This window comes from Lissotriton vulgaris, chromosome 6, assembly GCF_964263255.1.
Source record: "Lissotriton vulgaris chromosome 6, aLisVul1.2, whole genome shotgun sequence".
Lineage (NCBI taxonomy): Eukaryota > Metazoa > Chordata > Amphibia > Caudata > Salamandridae > Lissotriton > Lissotriton vulgaris.
The window spans coordinates 1,005,888,115-1,005,911,069 of record NC_141694.1 but is presented as its reverse complement, the minus strand read 5'-3'; the positions used below and the strand labels follow the sequence as shown (position 1 = coordinate 1,005,911,069).

The 22,955-nt window shown below is 45.0% G+C and overlaps 1 protein-coding gene across 1 annotated transcript in view; it reads left to right on the top strand.

Annotated features, from left to right (window-relative positions):
* Positions 1 to 18,874, top strand: part of URB2 (URB2 ribosome biogenesis homolog) — a 966,667-nt gene extending 947,793 nt beyond the window's left edge. The window contains exon 10 of the mRNA XM_086927065.1: positions 16,687 to 18,874. Within this exon, the coding sequence (XP_086783191.1) occupies positions 16,687 to 16,884 (198 nt within the window). The 3' untranslated portion in view covers positions 16,885 to 18,874. The remainder of the gene's footprint in view (positions 1 to 16,686) is intronic.
* The last annotated feature ends 4,081 nt before the right edge of the window (positions 18,875 to 22,955 follow it).

Here is a 22,955-nt window from a genome sequence, read left to right as displayed (position 1 = left end):
AATTTGAACCTTTTCAACAAGACACCAAACCCCCCAAGTTTAATACTAATGGGAGATTTTAACTGCCACCTATGTGATAGATTAAAACCCTTCAACAAAGACTGGTCGAGATGCACCTTAATGAAAGGCCCACATTTTGTACATTCAAAAGAGGGATGGGATTTAGAGAGACTTATGAAAAGACATAACCTAACCCAAACCCTAGACCTTGTGGCACTGGGAGAAAATGGAGAACTGACCCCAACTTATAAAGGAAGAGGTTGCCACTCCTATATTGACTTTATCCTAGTCTCCCCCATTCTAAAAAGAAATATTAGTAACACTGCAGTCGAGGCCAGCAGCTTTAGTGATCATAACCCGGTCACCATTACAATTGAAGGTTTTGATTTTAACTCGTGCCCAAAGAGATCTGACATTATGGAAAAAGCAGTGGACCAGGGAAGAAGAATCAAATGGGCCAAAATCGATGGGGATAGATTTTATAAAAAATTACTAACAGAGGCCTCAGCTGCAATAGACAACTGTCTGGACCCAAGTGTGTGTGGTGCTCGGGTGGTCAGGGCATTCGAAGAAATCGCGCACCACGTAAATAACTCTCTAAAGACCACTGGGTCTAACAAAACGCATTCAAACCCTCGGTGGTTTGATTCGAACTGCACCAAGGCGCTAAAAAAACTGAAAGATAGCCTCCACTCCAAACCTAGGGACAAGATCATGGTGGCACAGAACAGAGCTGAATACAAAAAAGCTCTGAAGAACCGCAAGCAAAGTCTACAAAATCAAGCTTGGGAAGATTTAAGGGAAGCAGCCGAAAGGAAAGACTCCGCAAGCTTCTGGAAAGTGATTAATTCCCCATGCTTTCAGGACCAAGGGGCACCAAAAATTATAAACATCATCTTGCCGGAACAATGGCAGATCCACTTCCAGGGACTATATAACCATTCAAGTCATCTAACCCGGGAGGATGCCCCCAGGGATCATCAGCCGGCCAAGTTGGACTTCTCCTTGAAAGAAGTTGAAATGGGAATAACTGGGCTCAGCAAAAACAAAGCCCCGGGTCCGGACGGCATTCCACCAGATCTATACCTAAGTAGACCTGACCTGTGGGCGCCGCTGCTCACCAGGGTACTAAACGAGGCAGTGGTGGCAGGACTGCCTCAGTCCTGGTCAACGGCGACCATAGTTCCAATCTACAAGAAAGGGAACCTCGATGATCCCCAATGTTATCGACCCATCTCGCTCATAGATGTGACAGCTAAGGTACTAGGGCGTGTCATCTACAGCGACTACAAGACTGGGCCGAGGAGCACCAAGTCCTCTCGGAAACGCAATATGGCTTCAGGAAAGGTAGATCCACCACCGATCAATGCTTAAATTTATACCTCCTGATAGCCAAATATACCATCGCTGGGAAGGGGTCCCTTCATATGGGGTTCATGGACCTTTCGGCGGCTTTCGACCGCGTAAACAGGAGTAAGCTTTGGGCCATGTTACTAGAACTGGGGGTGGACCAACCACTAGTAGACACCCTGCAAAATCTCCACCGGAACACCACTGCAAGTGTGAGATACAACCAAGAGGGAAATAAGACCGACCCCTTCATTTGCTCGAGCGGAGTAAGGCAGGGATGTATCCTTGCGCCCTTCCTTTTCTCCATTTATATCAACGCGCTGGAAAAGGATCTCCTTAAACTCAAGGTGGACTCACCTCAAATCGGTCATCGAGCGGTACCTGTACTACTCTACGCCGATGACGCGGTTTTGCTTGCCAGAACCCCCTTAGGACTGCAAAAACTGATTGATGGGTTCGTCATGTTCATGGATAAACTAGACCTGGCCACCAACCTGGAAAAATCTTATGTCATGTCATCAGGGCAACCCACAAAAGGGTCTTTCTCCTACCACATTGGGCAACACAAAATAGACCAGGTCAAGACCTTTTCATACCTGGGGGTATTATTTGACCGTCATCTTACGTTTAAACCCCTGGTAGAAAAGCATTCCACGAAACTGGCAGCCTCGGTAGGAGCCATCATGGGGTACGGGCAGAGACTAGGAAAATGGTCCCCGGAACAAATACTGAACCTATATAGGTCAATCTGCTGTGCGAAAGTATCTTATGGTGCAGAAGTGTGGGGCTTCCTGGACAATAAAGTACAGCAGATCCAGACTGAAGAAAATAAATTTTTGAGGAGAATTCTGAAAGTCCCGCAGAGCGTATCGGCCCACATCATCCATGAAGAAGTAGGAGAATCCTTCATAGAAGATAAAATTAAAATCAAACCTCTCCTGGCATGGGTTAAAGTATGGACCAACCCAGAGGCGGCCCTAACAAGACAAATCATAGGGGACTGCCTCAAAAGAGATAAAGGGCAAACCATCCCCTGGCTGAAATTTATCAAGAAATCTCTAGTAGAAATGGATTGTTCCAACCTCTTTACATCCCCAGACTCCATCACACCAGAGAGCAAGGCCCTGGTGAAAAAACTCTTCTCCGCACAGCTGAAGTTGGCAAGGGCCGGAAAAGAAAATCACAAACCCACTAACCTTTCCTATAATGAACTCACAGTGAAGCATGGCATGGAACCTTATTTAAGGGTCATGTTTAACGCCCAGGATCGCTTTGTCATGACCCGCTTCAGACTTAACATGCTCCATCACCTCCTCGCGGTCCCGGCTGGGTTCACTCACACCGTGGAGGAGAAGGGTACCTGCGGCTGCGACCACAGGTCTCCGCAGGATACCCTTCACTTTGTCCTACTGTGCCCATTGTACACTATGCCAAGATGCAAGTTCCTGGTGGGGATCCTGAAAGACCTAAAGTTTAAACACGCAAGACTGGCCTTGAGGTTCCTACAGGAAGCGAAGGACGCTTGGACTCTTTTCTGCACCATAAACTTTATTCGAATAGCAATAAGACTGAGGAACACTAGAGAAACTGGCCCCTAATATCACTTGTCCCGCTGAACATTTAAACTGACGATCCCCCTGTCTTTTCTAGAGTGTCAGATAAATTTTAACATTTATACCCTTTTTATGGAAATTAACTGATGTTTCTTAAATATTTTTTAAACGTTTGTTGTACTTGTGCTTTTATGGTGTCTTTTTAAGAACCGAATAAAGATTATAAATTGAAATTGAAATTGACTGTCAAAATAATATTTAAAGTGCAGAAAAGTGACGATAGTGAATAGTGATCACGTGATAAAACGATATGTACAGTGATAATACATTCCAATACAATCGATATATACAAATATATACAAGTGTTTTATTTTCTTAAGGCCATCTGCTGATACGATTTTCCAGAATCCTATTTATTTCTTTCAGTTTGATAGAATTCTAGAATTGCTGGGCCTGTGAAGAATGTCGAAGTTTCGACCCTTCGGCGCCCGTGTTTAAGGTCTCGGCGGGTCTTTCTCAAGACGGATGTGCAAGGCACGACAGTCCTAGGGTCCAGGTCGGTCTGAATCGCCTGAACAGGGAGGGCACAGCGACCTAAAATCCAGATCTATGCAAGGATCGCGCTGACTGCAGCCGTCTGATGAGAACCCGTGCCATAGACTAGCAGCGCGATCCTTGCAGCTTAAAATGTTTCCAATATGGCAAAAATGCTGAAATTACCTAGGTTTGCACCGTAGAAACCATATCTTCCCAACCCATAAGGAAAAGAAGGAGCAGTAAACATTTGTCATACAAACCATGCTTTATTGCCATAGAGAAAACCTGTAATTGCAGGCATTTGTCAGTAGGCTGCAGCAGAGTATTAAGAAACCAAGAAAACTGGCACCTTGCCTTTAAGGCATTAGAGTAGGGGTACCGTGCCTTTAAGACCTGCAGGAGACCCCTTTCTCCCATGATGCACCACAGGTGACAGTTGGGTCAGTTCTTTTCTCCGGCTCCTTCTGTGAGGATCCTGGAGCTTGAGCTCTTCAGTTTTTGTGACTAAAACTGATTTTGAAGTGATTTTTTCAGAAAATTCAAAGTTTTCTGCTTTCTAAAGGCTCCTTCTACTGGTTTTGTGGTCTTCCATAAATATTTTCCAGTCAGAATGCCAGCCTTATTCAGGAAATGCCCTTCCTGTGACAAGAAGAGTGCACTGGCAGATCCACACTCGGTGTGTATTGTGTGTCTTCCATCCTCACACAATCCGGACCAGTGCCACCACTGTCAGAAGTTTTCCAGGCGGACTCTGTGCGAGATGGAACGCATAAAACTCCATACTCAGCTGGGGAAGGATAAAAGCCATCATGGAGGTGGCCATGGAGGCTTCAGACCACCTTCTTCAAGCAAACAACATCGGAAGCGGCGACATTCTACCTCTCCTGACCCCAAAAAGCAGAATGTAACGGGAGATTCACCGTTGCCGTCGAAGTCGCCATCGAAGAGACCCAGGCACTCTTCAGCGTCAAGGGACAGAACACCATCTCAATGTCGAGATTCTCCGCCGCATGCAAGTAAGTCGGCATCGAGACACCACACTTCGGGCTCATAGGCTGTGGGTGCTGAGAGATCTGACGACGTTGAAGCTTCCGTCGATGTCGAGACAATCTCCGCCGCCCTCGAGAGGCATGTTGTCGTCTAGGTCCCATCACTCGACGTCAACAAGATCAACGTCGACACGACACCATGAAAGGTCGACACAACGCCATGAAAGATCGACGTCGAGATCACCAAGACAATGCCAAAGGTCGACGTTGAGGTCTCCTAATCGCTGTAGGCGATCGACGTCTAGGCCACCGCCGAGACCTCACTCAACGCCAATGGTGACAGACTTCCTTGACGTCGAGGCACTCGACGTCGAGAGAATAAATTGCAGCGATCACAGAGGACTCCTGGCGGCAGTCTGTTTCCAGGTCCAGATGGTCATCTGGAGACCAGTCATCATCTCCAGGAGTGCATATTGTGCAGATATCGCCGGAGAGATCCCCAGACCTGCAGAGGAGAGGGCCTACGGTCTGTCGCCTCGCTGTCCGCAAGGTGCCGGGACAGGTGACCGCAGTATTCTGGGCTTGGATTACTCGCGCACGTACTCACCATCCAGGACCGCTCCTCAAAGAAGCGCTCTTGCTGAACCCTCTAAGTCTCCCCCTAGAAGACGAAGATCGCCTTCCAGGCCAAGATCACCTTCTACACATCGATCTTGGTCCAGGGGTCGTCACAGCTATCATCACGACCGACCCCATAAGAGAAGGCGCACAAGATCACCCACATGGTCTTCCTCTACGAGATCTTCGGTGCGGGACTACTCTCAGACCTTCTCCTCAACTCCTCCATCACAGGTGTCTCCCATTGGTGACATCACGACTTTCACAGATGTTCTGGGTAGGCGTGCGAAGAAATTGAACATCACTTTGCATACCTGGGTGGTTCCCACTTCCGTCATCTTTGACACCTTACATCACCGTACAGCTCCTAGACCGCTGCTACCGTTGGTGCCAGGATTTTTTGAGCCCGCTATGGCCACCTTCCTCACCCCTGCGACGGTGGGTTCCGTCCCATCCAGAATTGCGAAGAAATACAAGGCCTGAGCCGAGGATCCCTTATTTCTCAGAGCTGACCTGCCAGCGGACTCGGTCATTGTGGCTGCAGCCATGAGATCTCATTCAGCTTCTGCATCATCTTCTGTCCCCCCTGAGAAGGAAAGTAAGCAGATGGACTCATATGGCAGAAAAATGTGCAATACTTCAGCTTAATCAATGAAGATTGCGAGTGCCTCAGCCCTTCTCGGGAGATATGATAGACCTCTTTGGGACTCCCTGGCACGATTCACCGAACAGCTCCCCAAAGAGGACCGGCAGGATTTCAGTGAAATTCTGCAAGAAGGTGGACTAGTAGCCAATCAAGTGACAAGTGCTGCAGCGGACGCTTCAGATCTCGCCGCTCATGGCTACTCACATGGAGTCTTTTCACTGCGCTCAGCCTGGCTGCGCCTCACAGGCCTCAAGCCTCAGGCCCAGAAAAAGATTCTGAACCTCCCATTTAATGGCTCGTCCTTATTCGGGGCTCACGCCGATAACGAGATGAACAAAATGAAGGCAGAGTTGGACACTGTCAAGGCTGTTGGCCTGGAAAAGCGCAAGGAGTTCCGGAAACGTTTCCGTTCCGTCAGAGCGACAAACGTTCCTTTCAACAGAGGGTTCAAACCCCACAATGGTCCTCCCAGAACCAACAGAGGTCCCAGTTCCACCAAAAGCGCCCTGGAAGAGGAAGAGGCAATAACAAGCAACAGTCCACCTCTAAGCAGCCTCCCAAGCAGTGAGGCGTTGCTTCCTCCGCACCCGTTCGCCACTCCAGTAGGAGGGAGTATAGTTTTTCACCTGGAATAGTGGGAAACCGTACCAAGAGACACATGGGTGCTGAATATTGTGCAGCATGGTTACTTGCTGAGGTTCAAGTCTCCTCCACACGTGCCCCCGCAATTGAAGCACCTTCCTCATCTTCAAAGCCGGCTGTTACAAGACAAAGTATCTATCCTTCTCTCCAAGAGGGCCATAGAGGAGGTTCCACCTCCCCAAATAAATCAAGGGGTATACTCTCGTTACTTCCTAGTCCAAAAGCGGGGAGTAGCCAGAGAGTACAGACCTATCCTCTTCCTGCGCCTGCTGAACAGGTTTATCAAGAAGGAGAAATTTCGTATGCTAGCCCTGCATCAGATCTTCCCGCACCTTCACCAGGGAGACTGGATGTGTGCCATCGACCTGCAGGACGCCTACTTTCACATACCTATCTCAGTGAAACATCGCAAATTTCTCAAGTTTCAGGTCTCTCGTCACCACTACCAGTATCGAGTGCTTCCGTTCAGCCTCAAATCAGCCCCTCGGACATTCTCCAAGTGCATGGCGGTGGTGGCTGCCTTCCTCCGCAGGCGAAAGATATTAGTCTATCCATACCTAGACAACTGGCTCCTGAAAAGCTCCACACCTGTTCTACTTCAGAGCCATCTCTCATACTGCCTCAACCTGCTGCATTTCTTGGTGTTGCAAGTCAGCTACAAGAAGTCGGTCCTCAACCCCACCCAACGTATACATTATCTGGGCGCCTCCCTGGACTCGGCAGGGGCAAGCGTGTGTCCTTTGGAGGAGAGGTTGTCATCAATGCTTCTCAAGTGCCGCACCCTCCTCGAAACCGCAAATTTCACAGCCAGATCGATGGCTTCGTGCATCTACATTGTGCCCAATGCGCGCCTTCGCATACAGTCTCTTCAGCAGGCACTCGAAGATAAATGGTCTCAGACGTCAGGTCACTGGGAAGATCGTGTCTCTCTCCACCAGGTTGCCAGGGACTCCATCAGATGGTGGATGAAACGCTCTCACCTGTTGAGAGACGCCTCCAACTCAGACAGTGGTCACAGATACCTCAATGCCTGGTTGGGGAGCTCATATGGGCCAGCTTCAGGTACAAGGTCTCTGGTCCGAGACAGAAAGAAGTTATCACATCAACTTCTTGGAGCTACGGGCGGTTCATCTGGCGCTCAAGTCCCTGTATCCGTCTCTTCAATCCCACCACATTCAAGTTCAGACAGACAACACAACAACGATGTTCTATCTGAACAAGCAAGGGGGCACCAGATCACGAGTTCTGTCTCTGGAAGCCCAATCCATTTGGCAGTGGCTACTGGCGAGGGGCCTCTCAATAGTCGCAGTCCACCTTCCAGGAACCCTGAATTTTCAGGCAGACGGCCTCAGCAGCGACTTCGTAGAAGCGCACGACTAGGTGCTCAACGAAGACGTCGCTCGGGAAATCTTTCGGCAATGGGGAGTGCCAGACATCGATCTGTTCACTGGCGCGGCAAACACGAAATGCCCCGTCTTCGCGTCCAGATACCCCCAGCAGGGACCTTTCAGCTGACTGTATGGACATTCTTAGAGAAGCGAAGAGGCCCTCCACCAGAAAGTCTTATGCTTTCAAGTGGAAGAGGTTTTACCTTTGGTGTAAGGACAATGCTCTTGATCCGACTCAAGGTCAGGAGCAGGTGATTCTTCCATACTTACTACACTTGGCTAGGTCAGGCCTGAAGTACCCCTCCATCAGGGTTCACTTAGCTGCTATCAAAGCTTACAGAAAGTCTCCTACCCAGACCTCAATCTTCCAAATGCCTGTGGTCAAAGATTTCCTAGAGGGGCTTAAGAAAGTGTTTCCACCAGTGAGGTCCCCCTCTCCTCCCTGGGAGCTTAACATCGTCCTTACCAAATTGATGGGTGCTCCTTTCGAGCCGATTCATAAGGCATCTTTGCAGCACTTGACCTGGAAAGCTGCTTTCTTGGTAGCCATCACCTCAGCCCGCAGGGTGAGTGAGATTCAGGCCCTGTGCTGCAAGGAGCCTTATACTGTTTTTCATGCCAATATTGGTGTTGCGAACTCACCCGAGCTTTCTGCCCAAGGTGGTCTCTGATTCCCACATCAATCAGACCATCACACTACCTACATTCTTCCCTCAGCCAACCTCTCCCCCGGAGAGATCTTTACACTCCCTGGATCTCCGGAGGGTTTTAAAATTTTACCATGCTAAGACTCTTCCACTTAGGAAATCTGACCGGCTCTTTGTCAACTATGGTTCAACTAATACCGGTCTGGCTGCTTCAAAAAGGTCTATTTCTAGATGGATTGTCTCCTGTATCTCTGTCTTACCAATTAGCTAACAAGGCTTTGCAGGGCAGACCACGTGCACATTCCACTAAAGGGAAAGCTTCTACCACAGCTCTCCTTCTCAACATTCCGATATCTGAGATTTGAAAGGCGGCTGCATGGCGCTCAGTACATACCTTTACCCGCCATTACTGCCTAGATTCAAATGCACAGGCTGATGCCCTTGTGGGACAGGCCTCTTTGAGGTATTTATTTGCATAAATGCATTTTAAATGGGATATTGATTCATGGTATGTGTACTTTGTTGCTCGTCCGCAAGACTTTGGGTATGGGCTTGCTACTCTATTCATAGATTATGACTATTGATAAGTACCCCCTGGATGAGAAGGATTAATTACTTACCTGTAATCCTAGTTCTCATCCAGGGGTATACTCATCAAAGTCATCAGCGACCCACCCCCCTCCCCGGACGAGCATTAATTGGAAGTGTTTTGTTTAATGATCACGGATCTGCACAGGTGCATATGCACCTCCAAAAAGAACTGACCCAACTGTCACCTGTGGTGCATCATGGGAGCAAGGGGCCTCCTGCAGGTCTTAAAGGCACGGTACCCCTACTCTAATGCCTTAAAGGCAAGGTGCCAGTTTTCTTGGTTTCTTAGTACTCTGCTAAAGCCTACCGGCAAATGCCTGCAATTACAAGTTTTTTCTATGGCAATAGAGCATTGTTTGTATGACAAATGTTTACTGCTCCTTCTTTTCCTTATGAGTTGGGAAGGTATGGTTTCTACAATGCAAACCTAGGTAATTTCAGCATTTTTGCCATGTTGGAAACATTTTAGGCTGCATATATATGTTTTCACATATACATATATATGTATATATATGTTTTTTCTTTATGCTCCGGGATCCAGCACATAGGCGGAATTAATCATAGATTATGACTTTCGTGAGTATACCCCTGGAAGAGAACTAGGATTACAGGTAAGTAACTAATCCCTTGTCAAAGCGGGCAAGTTTGTGTGTGAGGCTTGCTGTGATTTTCTCCATGCCACCCCCTCCCACAGTCTAAGTAGCCACTCTAATCGTTAGAGTCCCATCCGTTCCTCATGTAGAAAGCAACACATGTTAGGCAGCACTAGGGTGATTGCTCTTCCTCAAAACGACTTGAGGGGATAGGTCAATAGGCTGGGAAGCCCCAGTATAGTGTAGTTGGGGAATCTCGGGATATCCGTGTTGTAAATGGTGTTGATGTCCAGCAGTATTGACTACCAGAAGGTTTGCATCTTCAAGCAGTGCCATAACACGTGTGTGAGAGTGCCTATCTGTCCACAGTGGCGCCAACAAAGGTTGTTCCCTTCAGGTTTCCACTCTGCTACTCTGGCTGAGGTGTAATACCAATAATGCGCTATCTTGAGGAACATTTCTTTCCCGGCGGTTCCACAGGAGAAAGTTCTGGCCCTATGGATGATGTCATGCCACTCCTGGGGGGAGAATTCGCAATCTATCTGGGACTCCCATTGATGCTGCACTGGGACTTAGTACTATTGTTAGATGTAATCAGGAAGGAATAAATGTCTGAGAGCAGGCGATTGTCGGAGCTGCGGGTTATGTACCATTTTTCAAACTTGGTTAAGGGGAGGCCTACATTGGGTCGTATATGTGCTTGAGTAACCCAGTGTGGCAGGTCAAGATCCTGCCAGTGTGCAGCCCTGGGAGTTCCGAAGTCAGTGAGCAGTTGGGAGAATTCCATTACTCTCTTCTCTTCTGAGAGATCGCTGATTCTCTTGCAGTTAGCCTCCTGCCCTTTGTTGTAGTTATTTCCATCCCTGGCTGGGGGGGAACTCCGGGTGTCAATGAAGGGGGTCAGTGGTGATGTGGAAGTTGAGAGGCCATAGAGCTCCTGCAACTTGTCCCATGCATTGAGGGTGGTCCTCAGGACTGGGGAGAGATAAACCCCGATTGGGTTGTGCTGTTTGGGTAGCCAAGGTACCTTCCAGACGTGTATGCCCGCGATTGCACGATCAATAAAATAGCAGCGTTTCTCCTATTCTGATCTGTACCATTCGATAATATAACGCAATTGGGCAACCTAAAAGTAGCGGTCTAGATGTGGGACGCCCAGCCCATCGTCTGCCTGTTTCAGCTATGTTTGGTGATGCTGCCATATCCGCTCCTTCCTCCCCAGATAAAATCCTTAATGAGATGCTGCTGCTTGGTCAGCATCAGTGGCGAAGGGTCTGTATCACATATAGGATGCAGGGCAATAGAGTCATTTTAATGGTAGCTAGTCTACCCAGCCAAGTCATCATACGTCTCTTCCAGGTCAGAAGTTCCCCTCGGGTTGCAAACAAAAGGTTTTGCGTAGTTCACATGGACTGTTTTTTCAACCATAGGGATCATCTGTAATCCTAGATAAGAGATACCGTCTGATGCCCATAGAAATAGTAACTTTGTCGCCAGCTGTGTTTGGTTGGCTTTGGGTATAGTTAAGCTGAGAGCCTGCGTCTTGTGGGTGTTAATTTTAAAGCCAGAGACTTGGTTACATTCTTCCACCTCCTGGAGGAGCGGAGTTAGAGAGGCGAACAGCTGCGTCAGGAAGAGCATTACGTCATCCGCATAGAGTGATATTCTGTGCTCACTGTCTCCCATCCGGATCCCCGCTATTGTGGGGTGTTGGCAAATGTGTTCCGCAAAGTGCTTCGTATAGAGAGCAAATAACTGCGATAACGGAACCTCCTGGGGGGTACCTTTCGGGATCTGGAAGGGTCGGAAGGCAACCCAGTTCACCTTCGTGCGTGCTTCTGGATTGCTGTATATACAGTCCACTCACCTCAAGAACCATTTGCCGAAACCAAATCTAGCCAGAACCAGCTGCAGATATGGCTAGTGGGCTCTATCAAAAGCATTCTTGGCGTCCACCGACAGGAGCAGGGCGGGTAATCGGATGCCTTGGAACTTATCTCAAAAGTGGCACATACGTGCCGGTATGAAGACGGACTGGTCTGCGTTTACCAGACCTTGCATGTATGGGGCCAGGCGAGCAGCCACGATGCTAGTGAATATTTTCAGGTCAACAGATTAAAAATACGGGTAAGTAGTGGAGTGAGACTGAGGGCGAAGCCTTTGTAGAAATCCGCTTTAAATACACCTTCCCGTGTGTTTTGCCTGAGGGGAGCCCTTGCATAGCTTGGAGGACATCCTCTGGGCGGATATCCTCGTCTAGTTTCTTTGCTATTGAGGTCGGTAAGGATGCCACTGTGCCTGAGTCACATATGCCTCGGCTGCCACTGGGTCTAGGGTGTCAGCCATATAGAGAGTGGTATAGAATTCCTCCGATTCAGCAGCAATGGCACTGTCTGTTCAAAGGATATCCCCTTGAGAGCTTGTGATCTGTGCGATGTGGCACATGTTTATCTGGGCTGGCAGCTGATGTGCCAATAGCTTCCCTGCCTTATTCCCCCCTTCATAGTAGCGCTGTTTAGTGGGTAGGAGGGTATACTCAGCCCGGTCATAGTCCTGGGCTTTCAGTTGCTTTCGCTAACTAGTAAGCTGGCGTCTTGTTTGGACCGATCCCGTGCATCAATGCAGCCCTTCTAGTTTCTTAATTTGTGTTTCCAGGAGTTCTCTTTTATCTCTCCTTTCTTTGTTCAGTCTGGCTGCTATGGCAAAAAATGGCCCCCTATAACCGTGTCCCAGAGCAGAGGAGCCGAGACAGAGCCGTCATCGTTAATCCCTAAGTAAGTTTGTATGGGCTCTTTGATCTCTTTAATATTTGACATATGTGAGCACTTTGTGAGTTAGCCTCCATGTCCTCTGACGAGTGTGTTCCCCAGATAGCTGCAACACAAGGATAATCAGAGAGTGATCCAGGAGGGCCGCCACCCCTTTCCTAGCCTACTGCGTGATGCGTGGGGATGTCAAGAAGAGATCTATGCACGCATAGGTTTGAAGAGCAGCAAAGAAAAAAGTGTATTCGAGGTCGGCGGAGCGGAGCTGGCGGGTGGGGGTGTAGAAGCTGAGTCGTCTGTTGAGGTACGTTGGTCCGGTGTTGTGGAGTACCTTGTGTGCGTGGGTGAGGAGCTTGAAGGTTATCCTCTTGTTGACCGGGAGCCAGTGCAGGTCTCAGGTGTGGTGTAATGTGGCTGCGGTGAGGGATGTCGAGGATCAGGCGTGCAGAGGCGTTCTGGATGCGTTGGAGCCGTCTCATGAGTTTGGCCGAGGCTCCTGCGTAGAGGGCGTTTCCATAGTCCAACCTACTGCTGACAAGGGCCTGGGTGACTGTTCTTCTCGTTTCAGTAGGGATCCACTTGTATATCCTACGGAGCATGCGGAGGGTGTTGAAGCAGGAGGAGGAGACGGCGTTGACCTGTTTAGTTATGGAGAGGGTGGAGTTGAGGATGACCCCTAGGTTGCGTACGTGGTCGGTGGGTGTTGGAGCGGTTCCCCGTGCGGTCGGCCACCAGGAGTCGTCCCAGGCCAAACAGCTTGGGCCAGACTGAGCAGGTCCCTGCACAGTCAGATACTTGTTGACGAAGGAGGGTAGATGTTGCTGAAGAGAGGCTGTCCAGCATGTGCCAAATCACCTGCACTAAATGCATGCTCTTATGTGGTGCCCAACATGGACTGATATCAGCTTTGTTAACACAGATCTAGGGATTGTCACTCTTCCTTAAGTATCCTCAAAGAGCATCTCATGCAAGACTTGCTCTGGGATTCCTCCCCAAAGGGCTACTATAACCTTTCTCAAGCCCTGTGCATGACTACTACTCTGCATATACTGTGGGAAGCTATCCAGGAGTTTGTCTAGAAGACATTCAAGCTTAACTACTGTTTCTACTCCACCCGGCAACCACTGCCTGTGGCCTTCAGACTGAAGTTTGGCTCTGCATCCGCAGAAAGGGAACAGCTTCTGCATAGGAGTAACTGTGAACAAGCTTCACAGATATTGTAAACTGCTACTAATGTCTCACCTCTTCCCAGGGGCCTGAACTGGATGTGGCTCTCAGTCTGCAGCTTTATTGCAAGTAAGCTGCATGGTGTACCGGAAATACATTGAATGTTGCAGCAATGGACCATGAAAGTAGTGATGAATGAAAAGAAAGATCAAAGCACTCTCTTTACTTGTAAGACAGTAGCCTCAACAGTTTTGCCTCTTTCGAGGAATCAGCAGGGGCCTCACATATAAGGGGCCTCACATATAAGCTACCATCCCAACAGCAGGCACCCAGTCTTGTCTGGGTAGGGTATCTAACAGGTAGCATCCAGGCCCTCAGGGGCAGCGAAATTCCCAGTCCTCTGCCCCTTCAGAGCAGCCTCCAAGCCACTTTAGTTTGCCCTTTGTAGCGCACTACCACCTAATGAGAGTCTGGATCAGTCATTTTATCCCCACGTGGGAGGCTATAACAACCGATAGGTGGGCAATATATCTAGTTTAATGGTGCTACGATGTGGCATTCCATTGTGACCCGTTGCCTCTTCGAACTACATCGGTGCAACTTTTGGAGGTCCACTTTTCTATTTTGCTGCAGGAAGTTCATGCCCTTTTGGCGATAGAAGCCATAGAGAGAGTCCCAGCCTTGGAAAATGGAACTGGACGTTACTCCCAATATTTACCTATGCCAAAATGGGGTGTGGAACCCTAATCCTGTTTTAGATCTTTGACCTCTCAATTTTTTCATGTGGAAGGACAGATTCAATGACTCAAATTGTGTCCGCTCTAGGTCCCGGAGACTAGATGGTAGCGCTGGGCCTGCAGGAAACCTATTTCTATGTTCCCATCTTTCATGCTCACAGGTGCTACTTGCTGTTCAATGTGGACCACAAGCATTTTCAGTTGGCTATATTTCCTTTAGACCTCACCAGTGCCCCTTGGGTGTTTACAAAGGCAATGGCAGTGGTCTCAGCATGCCTTTGGGTGTCAAGTGTAACTGTCTTCTCCTACCTGATGACTGAATGTTGAAGGCCTGCTTGCCACAGTCTGTTATAGGCCAGGTCCAAATGACGGAAAACTTCCTGACATTGGTGGGGGTCACACTTGGCTCCTTCGCAGAGGCTCCCTTTTATCAAAGCCATGATGGACATAGTCCTGGTCCCTTGATATACCTCCGTAAAAAAAAATGTTGTCCAGAGATTTTCATTTTTGACCTGCGTTTTTGGATCATTAGAGGAGTAATCTAGCTTGGGTAGACATTGCTGATCTGGGCTGAATTTTTCTGGACGATATTTTAAAAAATTGCAGCGGTGTTGCAGTGATGTAATATTTCAGGAACCATGAGACCTTTATACTTCATTTTAGGGTCAAAACAGCTTTTGGGGTCAGGTAGTCTTAAAGGGACATATATAGTTCCTCAGAGCAGCCCTCCCATCATTTTCCAAAATGATGGCTAAAATAGAGGCAAAAAAGACATATATATAGAAGTGAAACAAATAAAAATGGTTTTTAATCCTTTTAGGTATACACCAAACTATGTTTATGATCTGAATATGAAGAGGAAAAAAACATTTATCACTCCTGTTTTAGACACATTTTCATAGTTCGCTTTATTTGTTTCGGCAATCGCTCATAGTACATTTGCAGAATGTTGAGCATTTGAGAAGGTCATATTGACAGGGACATATTTTCGTAGCACAGGTTTTGCAAGTACATGTATGTGTAAGTTCTGTGGGTAGAGGCTTTAGAAATTTCGTAGGTTTTAGCACCCCATCAATATCTTCCCAACCAAATTCACATGTATCTTTCTCTACATATGCATGATCCAAAACCTTTACACATCTGATCATGTAGGACACTCTTTTGATGTGTCCATGCACAGAATATGATGTTGTAGGAAGGCCACTTAGTGGTACTGATCTCTTAAACTCACTGTACTGAAGATCATCAAATGTGTGACAGTCAGAACTCGTTTTCCATACACGCACAAGATATTTTTTGTTTACATCTTTAAAGTCACATTCTTTTTCTGTCTCAACAAATCCTTTTAGAACCTTCAGCAGTTAAAGCTCCAAGCTTTTATCCCATGTTGCTCATAGTGTCAGAAAAAGCTTCCAGATCTAATCTGGCGCTTGGGGATAGGATAAATCCGGACAGTGGTATTAAATTTAGGTAATAAGGCACCTCATAGAATACTTGCACAAAATATTTTGGAAGAACACAATATTTAACGGTGCTAAAAGGTGAGGAGAACCACCCTACTCCCCAGGACAGGTCTTAGCCTTCTAGAACATATGACACTCCTTCGCACACGTATCAATTTTCAAAGTAACAGAGGTATGTTTCGTGTTTCCACAAATTCAAACATAAATAATACGCAATAAATTATTCTTCCTTCTTCTTTGTTGGTCCCTCTAATGTGTGCAAGTCTACCCAGATAATTCTCTACAGCTAACACGTGTTTCATTGCACTCGGGAGGTCGTCCCACGACTTTCTCAAGACTATTTCCTGTATAAGGGCTGATTTTTCTATGTGGTGATAATTCCAAACCACATTGGCATTCTGGTTCGGTAGCGTCACAATTCCAAAAAGGATTTCTCCGGTTCCTATTTCTTCGAGTTAGAATCTCCTCTCAGAGCTTGCTCATATCTTGAGAGTATCCTCTGTGACCCCACCTCGTAAATCAGATGCCGTGACGCTACCGAACCAGAAACCCAATATGGTTTGAAATTATCACCACATAGAGAAATCAGCCCGTACACAGGAAATAGCCCTGAGAAAGTCGCGGGACGACCTCCCGAGTGCGACGAATCACGTGTTGGCTGTAGAGAATTATCTGGGAAGATTTGCACACATTTAAGTGACCAACAAAGAAGAAGGAAGAATAATTTCTTGCGTATTATTTATTTTTGAATTTGTGGAAACACGCTACATACCTATGTTACTTTAAAAATTGATACGTGAGCTAAGGAGTATCATATGGTGCTTGGTGATATATTGTAGAGGTGAGGAATTTGTGGTTAGATAGAGAATCCAACAAAAGGTGTTAGTAAAGGGTAAGTAACATCCTTGGGCACCTCTTGAAAATTTAGTGTGGAAAGGATGCTGTTGTTTCCATTTGAATGTTCATGTTAACATGATTCTTTCCTCCTTGCTTCCTATAGGTCACCCTGCACCCAGAAGTAAAGAAGCACCTATCAGAAGGAATTTACAATATTTTGGACATTTGTATTGAGCCTGATATTCGGTTCCTTAATTCTTCCTCGGAGATCGGTGTCAGAGAGCTATTTAAAGAAATTTATAATGATTACACCCACTATCACAAACTGAAACATCTTGGAGAGGAAAAATACACGGCTTGAAACTAACATCTGCACTACAATGCCATTACTCATAGCAGTTGTACTTTTATACTTTTTCCTGACTAGTTTGGTCATTAATCCTGGACTGCGAGTGTATGGGCGGTTCCTGGGAAGATTCCAACATGGATCCTGAGTTGGCTTACATTTACTTGCGGGCTGAATACATTGGATGGCTTTGCAAATTAGAAAGGACCCAATGGAAATGTTGACATTTTTGACTAGAGAGAATAACAGATAAGTCACTTAAGTAAGATAAAGAGTGGTGTTGCCAGTTAATATGTGAATAGAATGAATGGGCTTATCCGCTGTTTATTTGGCATGATTTGCTCGAATATTTGCATCTACTCTGATCATGTTGCACCATGGAACTGTTAGGGCTTGTATTGGAAACACAACAACAATGAAAAGATTTTGATTGTTATTATAACTTATGACCACTAGTTGACACTGGTAACATGTTAGTTGCCAGATATAACCTTGGGATCAAGGGACAAAGTAAGCTGTTTGTTAAATACTTCACCCTTTTTCGAATAGAGAAACTGTTATATTTTTGCCTGCAAGTTATTGATTTGATGTGTTATGAAATAGAGTGGCATTAACATCAGTCACGTCAATTAAGACATGTACGTTGTTTTTTTTTCCTTTTTAAAAGGGGTCCCCTATAGGTTTGCCACCTGGTAGAGATCTCCCATTATCCACAATCCTGAATTGCCCGTCATAAAGAAGTGTTGCCATAATATGTGAGTCTGTTTTTCTTGGGGGGGGGCTAAGATGTATTGCTTCGTAGTCCCTGAACTGCCTGAATGCTAAGTAAAGGCATTTTTGTTCTTTGGTTTATGTTCATCCCCCATACTTATCCGCTGTCACCCTTCGCTCCACTTCACCTACATTGGCTGCATCACTCTGGATCTTATTCTAGTTCTGGCTGGGAACTACGCTCCTACCTTTTGCATTGATATGCACAGTAGGACATGGCGACGCCTACGCTAATTTGTTGCCTTGGTCATGTTGTTGACCATGGGTAGCCCAGGGAGCCGTGGATGATAATATTTGCTGACTGACATCCTAAATATTGTCACATGGTAAAATCCCTTTATTTCCTAAATAAAGATTCTGGTTTGTCACTTGTCATACTGATTTGCACCAGCTAGTGCACCCGGCATACAGCGTAGTGAGAAACCTCAAGATTTGACATGCTGATGACACTATTACAAGCGGTTTTTACTATTACGAAAACAGTGCTTATTTTGGATATGTTTAAGTTAGCCTGACTAGGACTTAACCACCTTGCATTGACATAGTTACACATTAGCTGAAAGAAAGTTAATTCATGTGTGTCTGTGTTTTTCCGTTTCAGACACGTAGCAAAATGGAAGCCTTGTTTGTGGTGTTGTTTACTATGTAAAAAAAACAGTTGTATTAATGTGCCTTCCGCACAAGGAAGCCATGCTTTATCTGTTTTTTTAACATTCAAATTCCTTTGCTCATGTCTTTTCTCGAGGGCATTCATTAGCTTGATTGTCTATTATATTTCTGTATTTTATAAATGTTATGTTGTTTCCCTAATATCCTATGCTCACCTCTTTAATAATATACAGCAAAGTAGGTGTTTACTAGATGCATCTTATTTGATATCTCATCATACTGAGTGTGTAGCCTTTTGTGACTAAAACCCAATGCCCCAGACTTTTCCTGACTTTCAAGCTGAGGAGATTCTGAACTAGTCTGTTTACTTACTTCATGCCTAGAACTTTTGCCGAACTTTTTGGAGGCAGATTCCGAGTTGGTCCTCTACTCTAAGTTGGTTCTCTTGCGTAAAAATGTTTGCTATTTGCTACTTGCTTGCTGTGGAGGTACACCATACTTTTATCATCTTGCAATATTTGATTTTGACTTATTGTGATTGCTGATTGCCCAAGATATAACTAACAACTTTTTGCCTTCTGTAATGATCTTAAGTTTGAATAAACCTTTATGGTTTTGACTTGAACTGTTGTTTTATGGTGGTTTCACTTATTAGCATTGGACGTAGTCTTATGAAGACTTAGGCAGTACTGATCCTAAGTCTTGACCCTATTAATTCTACCTGAGTGCCTGTAGAAGTTGTCGGGAGGTGAGTATTATTTGGGCTTTGTGGGTTGTGATGTAATTTGGTGATTTTGTTTATGTTTACGCATTATGTTAATGGTATTGTGTTATAAGTATGTGTTGAAAATGTAAAGGTACTGTATCCCATGGTAATGTGTTGCATAAACTGCAGAAGCTTTACCACCTGCAAAGCTGTGTAACCTTAAGTATTGTGATGAAAAGACCTGATTTTTTATGTGAAAATTTAGGTTTTTGGATTGATTTGTAATGGTTACAGATTTATGGAGCTCATGTGTTATATAAAGTTGTCTGCTGAAACAAGTTGTGGCGCCAGGTTATAAACTGAAGATTATGAGATACTTAATAGTCTAACTGTGAATGAAAACTAATCCTGAGTACTGGTGTTTATTCTGTGTACGAGAATAGATACCCTAAGGGTAGGTAGCCGCTTGTCGAAAACCTATCTTGATGTGATTGATACTGCTGGATGGTGCTATTCCTTTTTGTGGTGAGTTTGATTTCCTTCCCGCGCCTTGTTAGACGGACAAAGGTTTATGTGTATTGATTGAATGACATCACATGTTGTGAACAGTGTTTTTCTTGCTGGTGGACCAAACATGCATGCATATGCGCGGTTTAAAGAATGGCAAAAAATGACTACTTATTTTTTTTTAAGTTACCTGTTCCTGTGAATCGTACGTTTGATATGAAAAACACCTGAGAATTTAAGATTTGAGTCGTGCTGTGTTTGAGATTCAGCCGCAACCGAGACCTATTCAGTTCAAAGCACTAAATCATTGGATTAAGTGGTGTACGAAAAAGCACATGAAAAAATGCTGAAGGTTCAGATAGGAAAAGCTGCAAACCATTGGTTGGATGTGAGATTGCGTTTATGGAAGAAGTTGCGGCGAGAGAATGTACCAGAGACTGTGAGTTTGTTTCCTGCAATTGTCAGTGGTATGGACAAAAAGAAAACAAAGCATCAAAAAATAAAATTGAAGATGAGAAAAAGAATGAAAAAGAAGAGAATAAGACTGATTCTGAGAGAGAGGATGAACTTCTAGATCGTTTGTTCATTAATTAGAGACTATCCCCATAAAATGAGCATCTTGCAAAAGGACAAGATGTCGGAGGAGGAGAGACGAGTGCAAGCAGAGATTAACAAGTCTCTGTTTTGTCTTCACACAGAGAGGAGAAAGTGGGGCAGATTACTATTTTCATACTGAAAAATAATTTTGAAATCATGTAAAAAAAGTGAATTTTTAGTGTCAGAATTTTAAAATAGTATAAAGATTAATCAGCATTTTTGGGTGAGGAAAAATGAAAGAGTGGTCATGCATTTGATATGCTTGAAAAACTGGCTGAGGAATTAACTTTGGATTTGAATAAAACAAGAATGTGTGATAATTTTATAATAAAACTGACAAACAATTGCAAAAACAAAAGATTGAACTTTGACAAGACTCTCTGGAAGGGTTACTCAATAAAACGAGAGAAAGGAAGAATGTGACGAGATATAGTGATAAATGGACCGAAGTTACTGACAAGTCTGATAGATCCAGTAAGAGTAAATCAAAAAGTGTCAGTGATTCTGAATGTGAAATGGCTGCTGAAAAATAATTTCTGTTAAAAGAAGTGTCTGGAGGAACATATGTGCATGCTGGTTAAGGAGTGGCTTTTGAACTTTTGCAAATTATGTCCTGAAGCTCAGAGAGGAGCCAGAAAAGTGGTGTACAGAAGTGGAAACATTGTGACTATCTCAAAGGTGCTTTTAGAGGATTTAGATTTGGTGTTTTCAATTGTAGTACCTGAAGATTTGTGGACCCACTGGAAGACTATAGTTAGGTGGCCTGAGAAAGAACCACAAAGAGTTGGTCTAAGTAATAAGCCTTGTCCTACCATTATGTAGAAATACAAACCCGCAATTGACTTGTTTCTGAGGAACCTTTCCTTTCAAATGCTCAATTAGTCATAAATCATGAGTCACGCAAAATTCAGGGGTCAGTGTATGCATGTTATAAGTGATTGGTGCAGATTTACAGGCAGCACAGTGGAGTTCATGATTCAGTAAAACAACGTGTGATGGGATTTGTTTCAGCTTTTGTTTTCCTATTCTGTCCAGAGATCAGTGCGCCTATACAGAAAAGTGTATTGTGCTGACATGTAAAATTGTTAGACAAGATCTGTGCTTGTGCAAAGCATTGTAGTAATTGTTACGATGCTAAAATGAAAACGACAACAGAAAAGCTGATGTTGGCTGAGACAACGTTCTTTCAATAAAATAGACATGGAGTTTTTCAAGAATTTATAGATTATGTGCAATCTGTTCAAGGTGGAAATAGTGGAATTCTTCGACCAACACATGTAGTTTTCACATTTACATATGCTGTAGAGGCATAATACTTGTATAATGTAATCTCAGATAAATTAGCAGCAGTGATTGCCATTACCAGAGCATGTTGCGTGGACAATGAATTGAGGTTTACAATCTAAACAGAAAGCTAGTATTGTTTTGGTGTGGTCCATGATTTTAGCCAATTGCAGTCTAAATGGGGTTTCATAACGTCTGCTGGCATTCGAATAAAAAATGGCCCATACATTTTGGATTTACTGGAAGGTTTAACATTTCCAAACAAAATTTCCATTGTGGAAAGTGTGGCACACGATAGTGGAGGTGACTTGATTTCATTGTGCAATAACTTTACAGATGAAGTTGCAAAATATTGTGTTCTAGTGTCTAATACATTATAACTGGACATGAGTTCAAAAACAGAAGTGAAAAAATGTAAATAACTTTTGGTGATTAACAGTTGGGCGTCAGTGGGAAAAAGAAATGTTCAGAAAAAGTGGGATGTACTCAAAATAAAGAAAATGTGTGGAGATCCATGTGAGAAGTTGGCCTGGTATATGCTGTTCACTAATTAAAGTGGGCACCTTGTATCAGTCCAAACAACCCTTATGGTGATTAGGTCAAAGATAACCTTTATTGAAAGCTATCCTAGTGGTAGCTATGGAGAGCAGCCTTCAGACTAAGTCTTGAAGGAATGTTAAGCACCTTGTTTTACCAGAATGCAACCTTATAGTATTGGTTAAATGAAAAGGAAAGCACAGAGTAGTTATAAAATATGTATGTATTATGTATAACGCTCTCTAGTATCCTTTACACAAGGATAGAACACAAATCAAATAATACAGTTGCAAAGAATCAAACATTAGTAGCACAATACACAGTTGTCTCCCGGGGGAGACCAAACCATATACTAAATAAGTGATATAAGAACCACGACTCGGGACTAGACCTACTCTAGAAGGTGTAGAATCGCTGGGACCCCAAGGAACCACCCAAAGTGAGTGAGTAGGGAACCCACGGAGGACGGGCACAGTGTGAGAACACGACTGCGTGCTCCGTAATTTTCAATGGGAATGTCACGATTGGAAAATCAGTGATTAAGGACCCTTCCCAGCAGATTACGTAGACAACCCTTGGAACTTAAGAGTTTGAGGAGCCACCCCACCCGTGGATGCCTTTGTACCAGAGTTACCTTATTTTAGTTTTATATAGCGCTGGCTAGACCCGGAGGTATCAGAGTGCTTTACATAAGGAACAGCGAATTGCAAGTTACATTTTACGTAAGTTACACTGTGATTACATAGAAACAACATGCGTTACTAGCGAATAGCCCATAAGGACACATGATGAGGCCACAAAAGCACAGTAGTATGCATTACTAGAGCATAGCAAAACAGAGAGAGGGAAAGGAAAACGGGGGAGGGGAATGCTGATAGTCAAGGCAGGTTGGAGGGGGAAAGTCCATTGGGGGGAACCAAGCAGTCAGTGTGACTGATAGATAAACCAAGTAGAACCGTGAAAAACAATGTCTGATTTCTGGCTGGGTAGGTGATGGCCAAGGGGTCCAGACTCCTCTGTTGCTGCATAGGACAGCTCCACTGGGCAGCGGCCAAGGGTACTCGGTTTCCAAGGT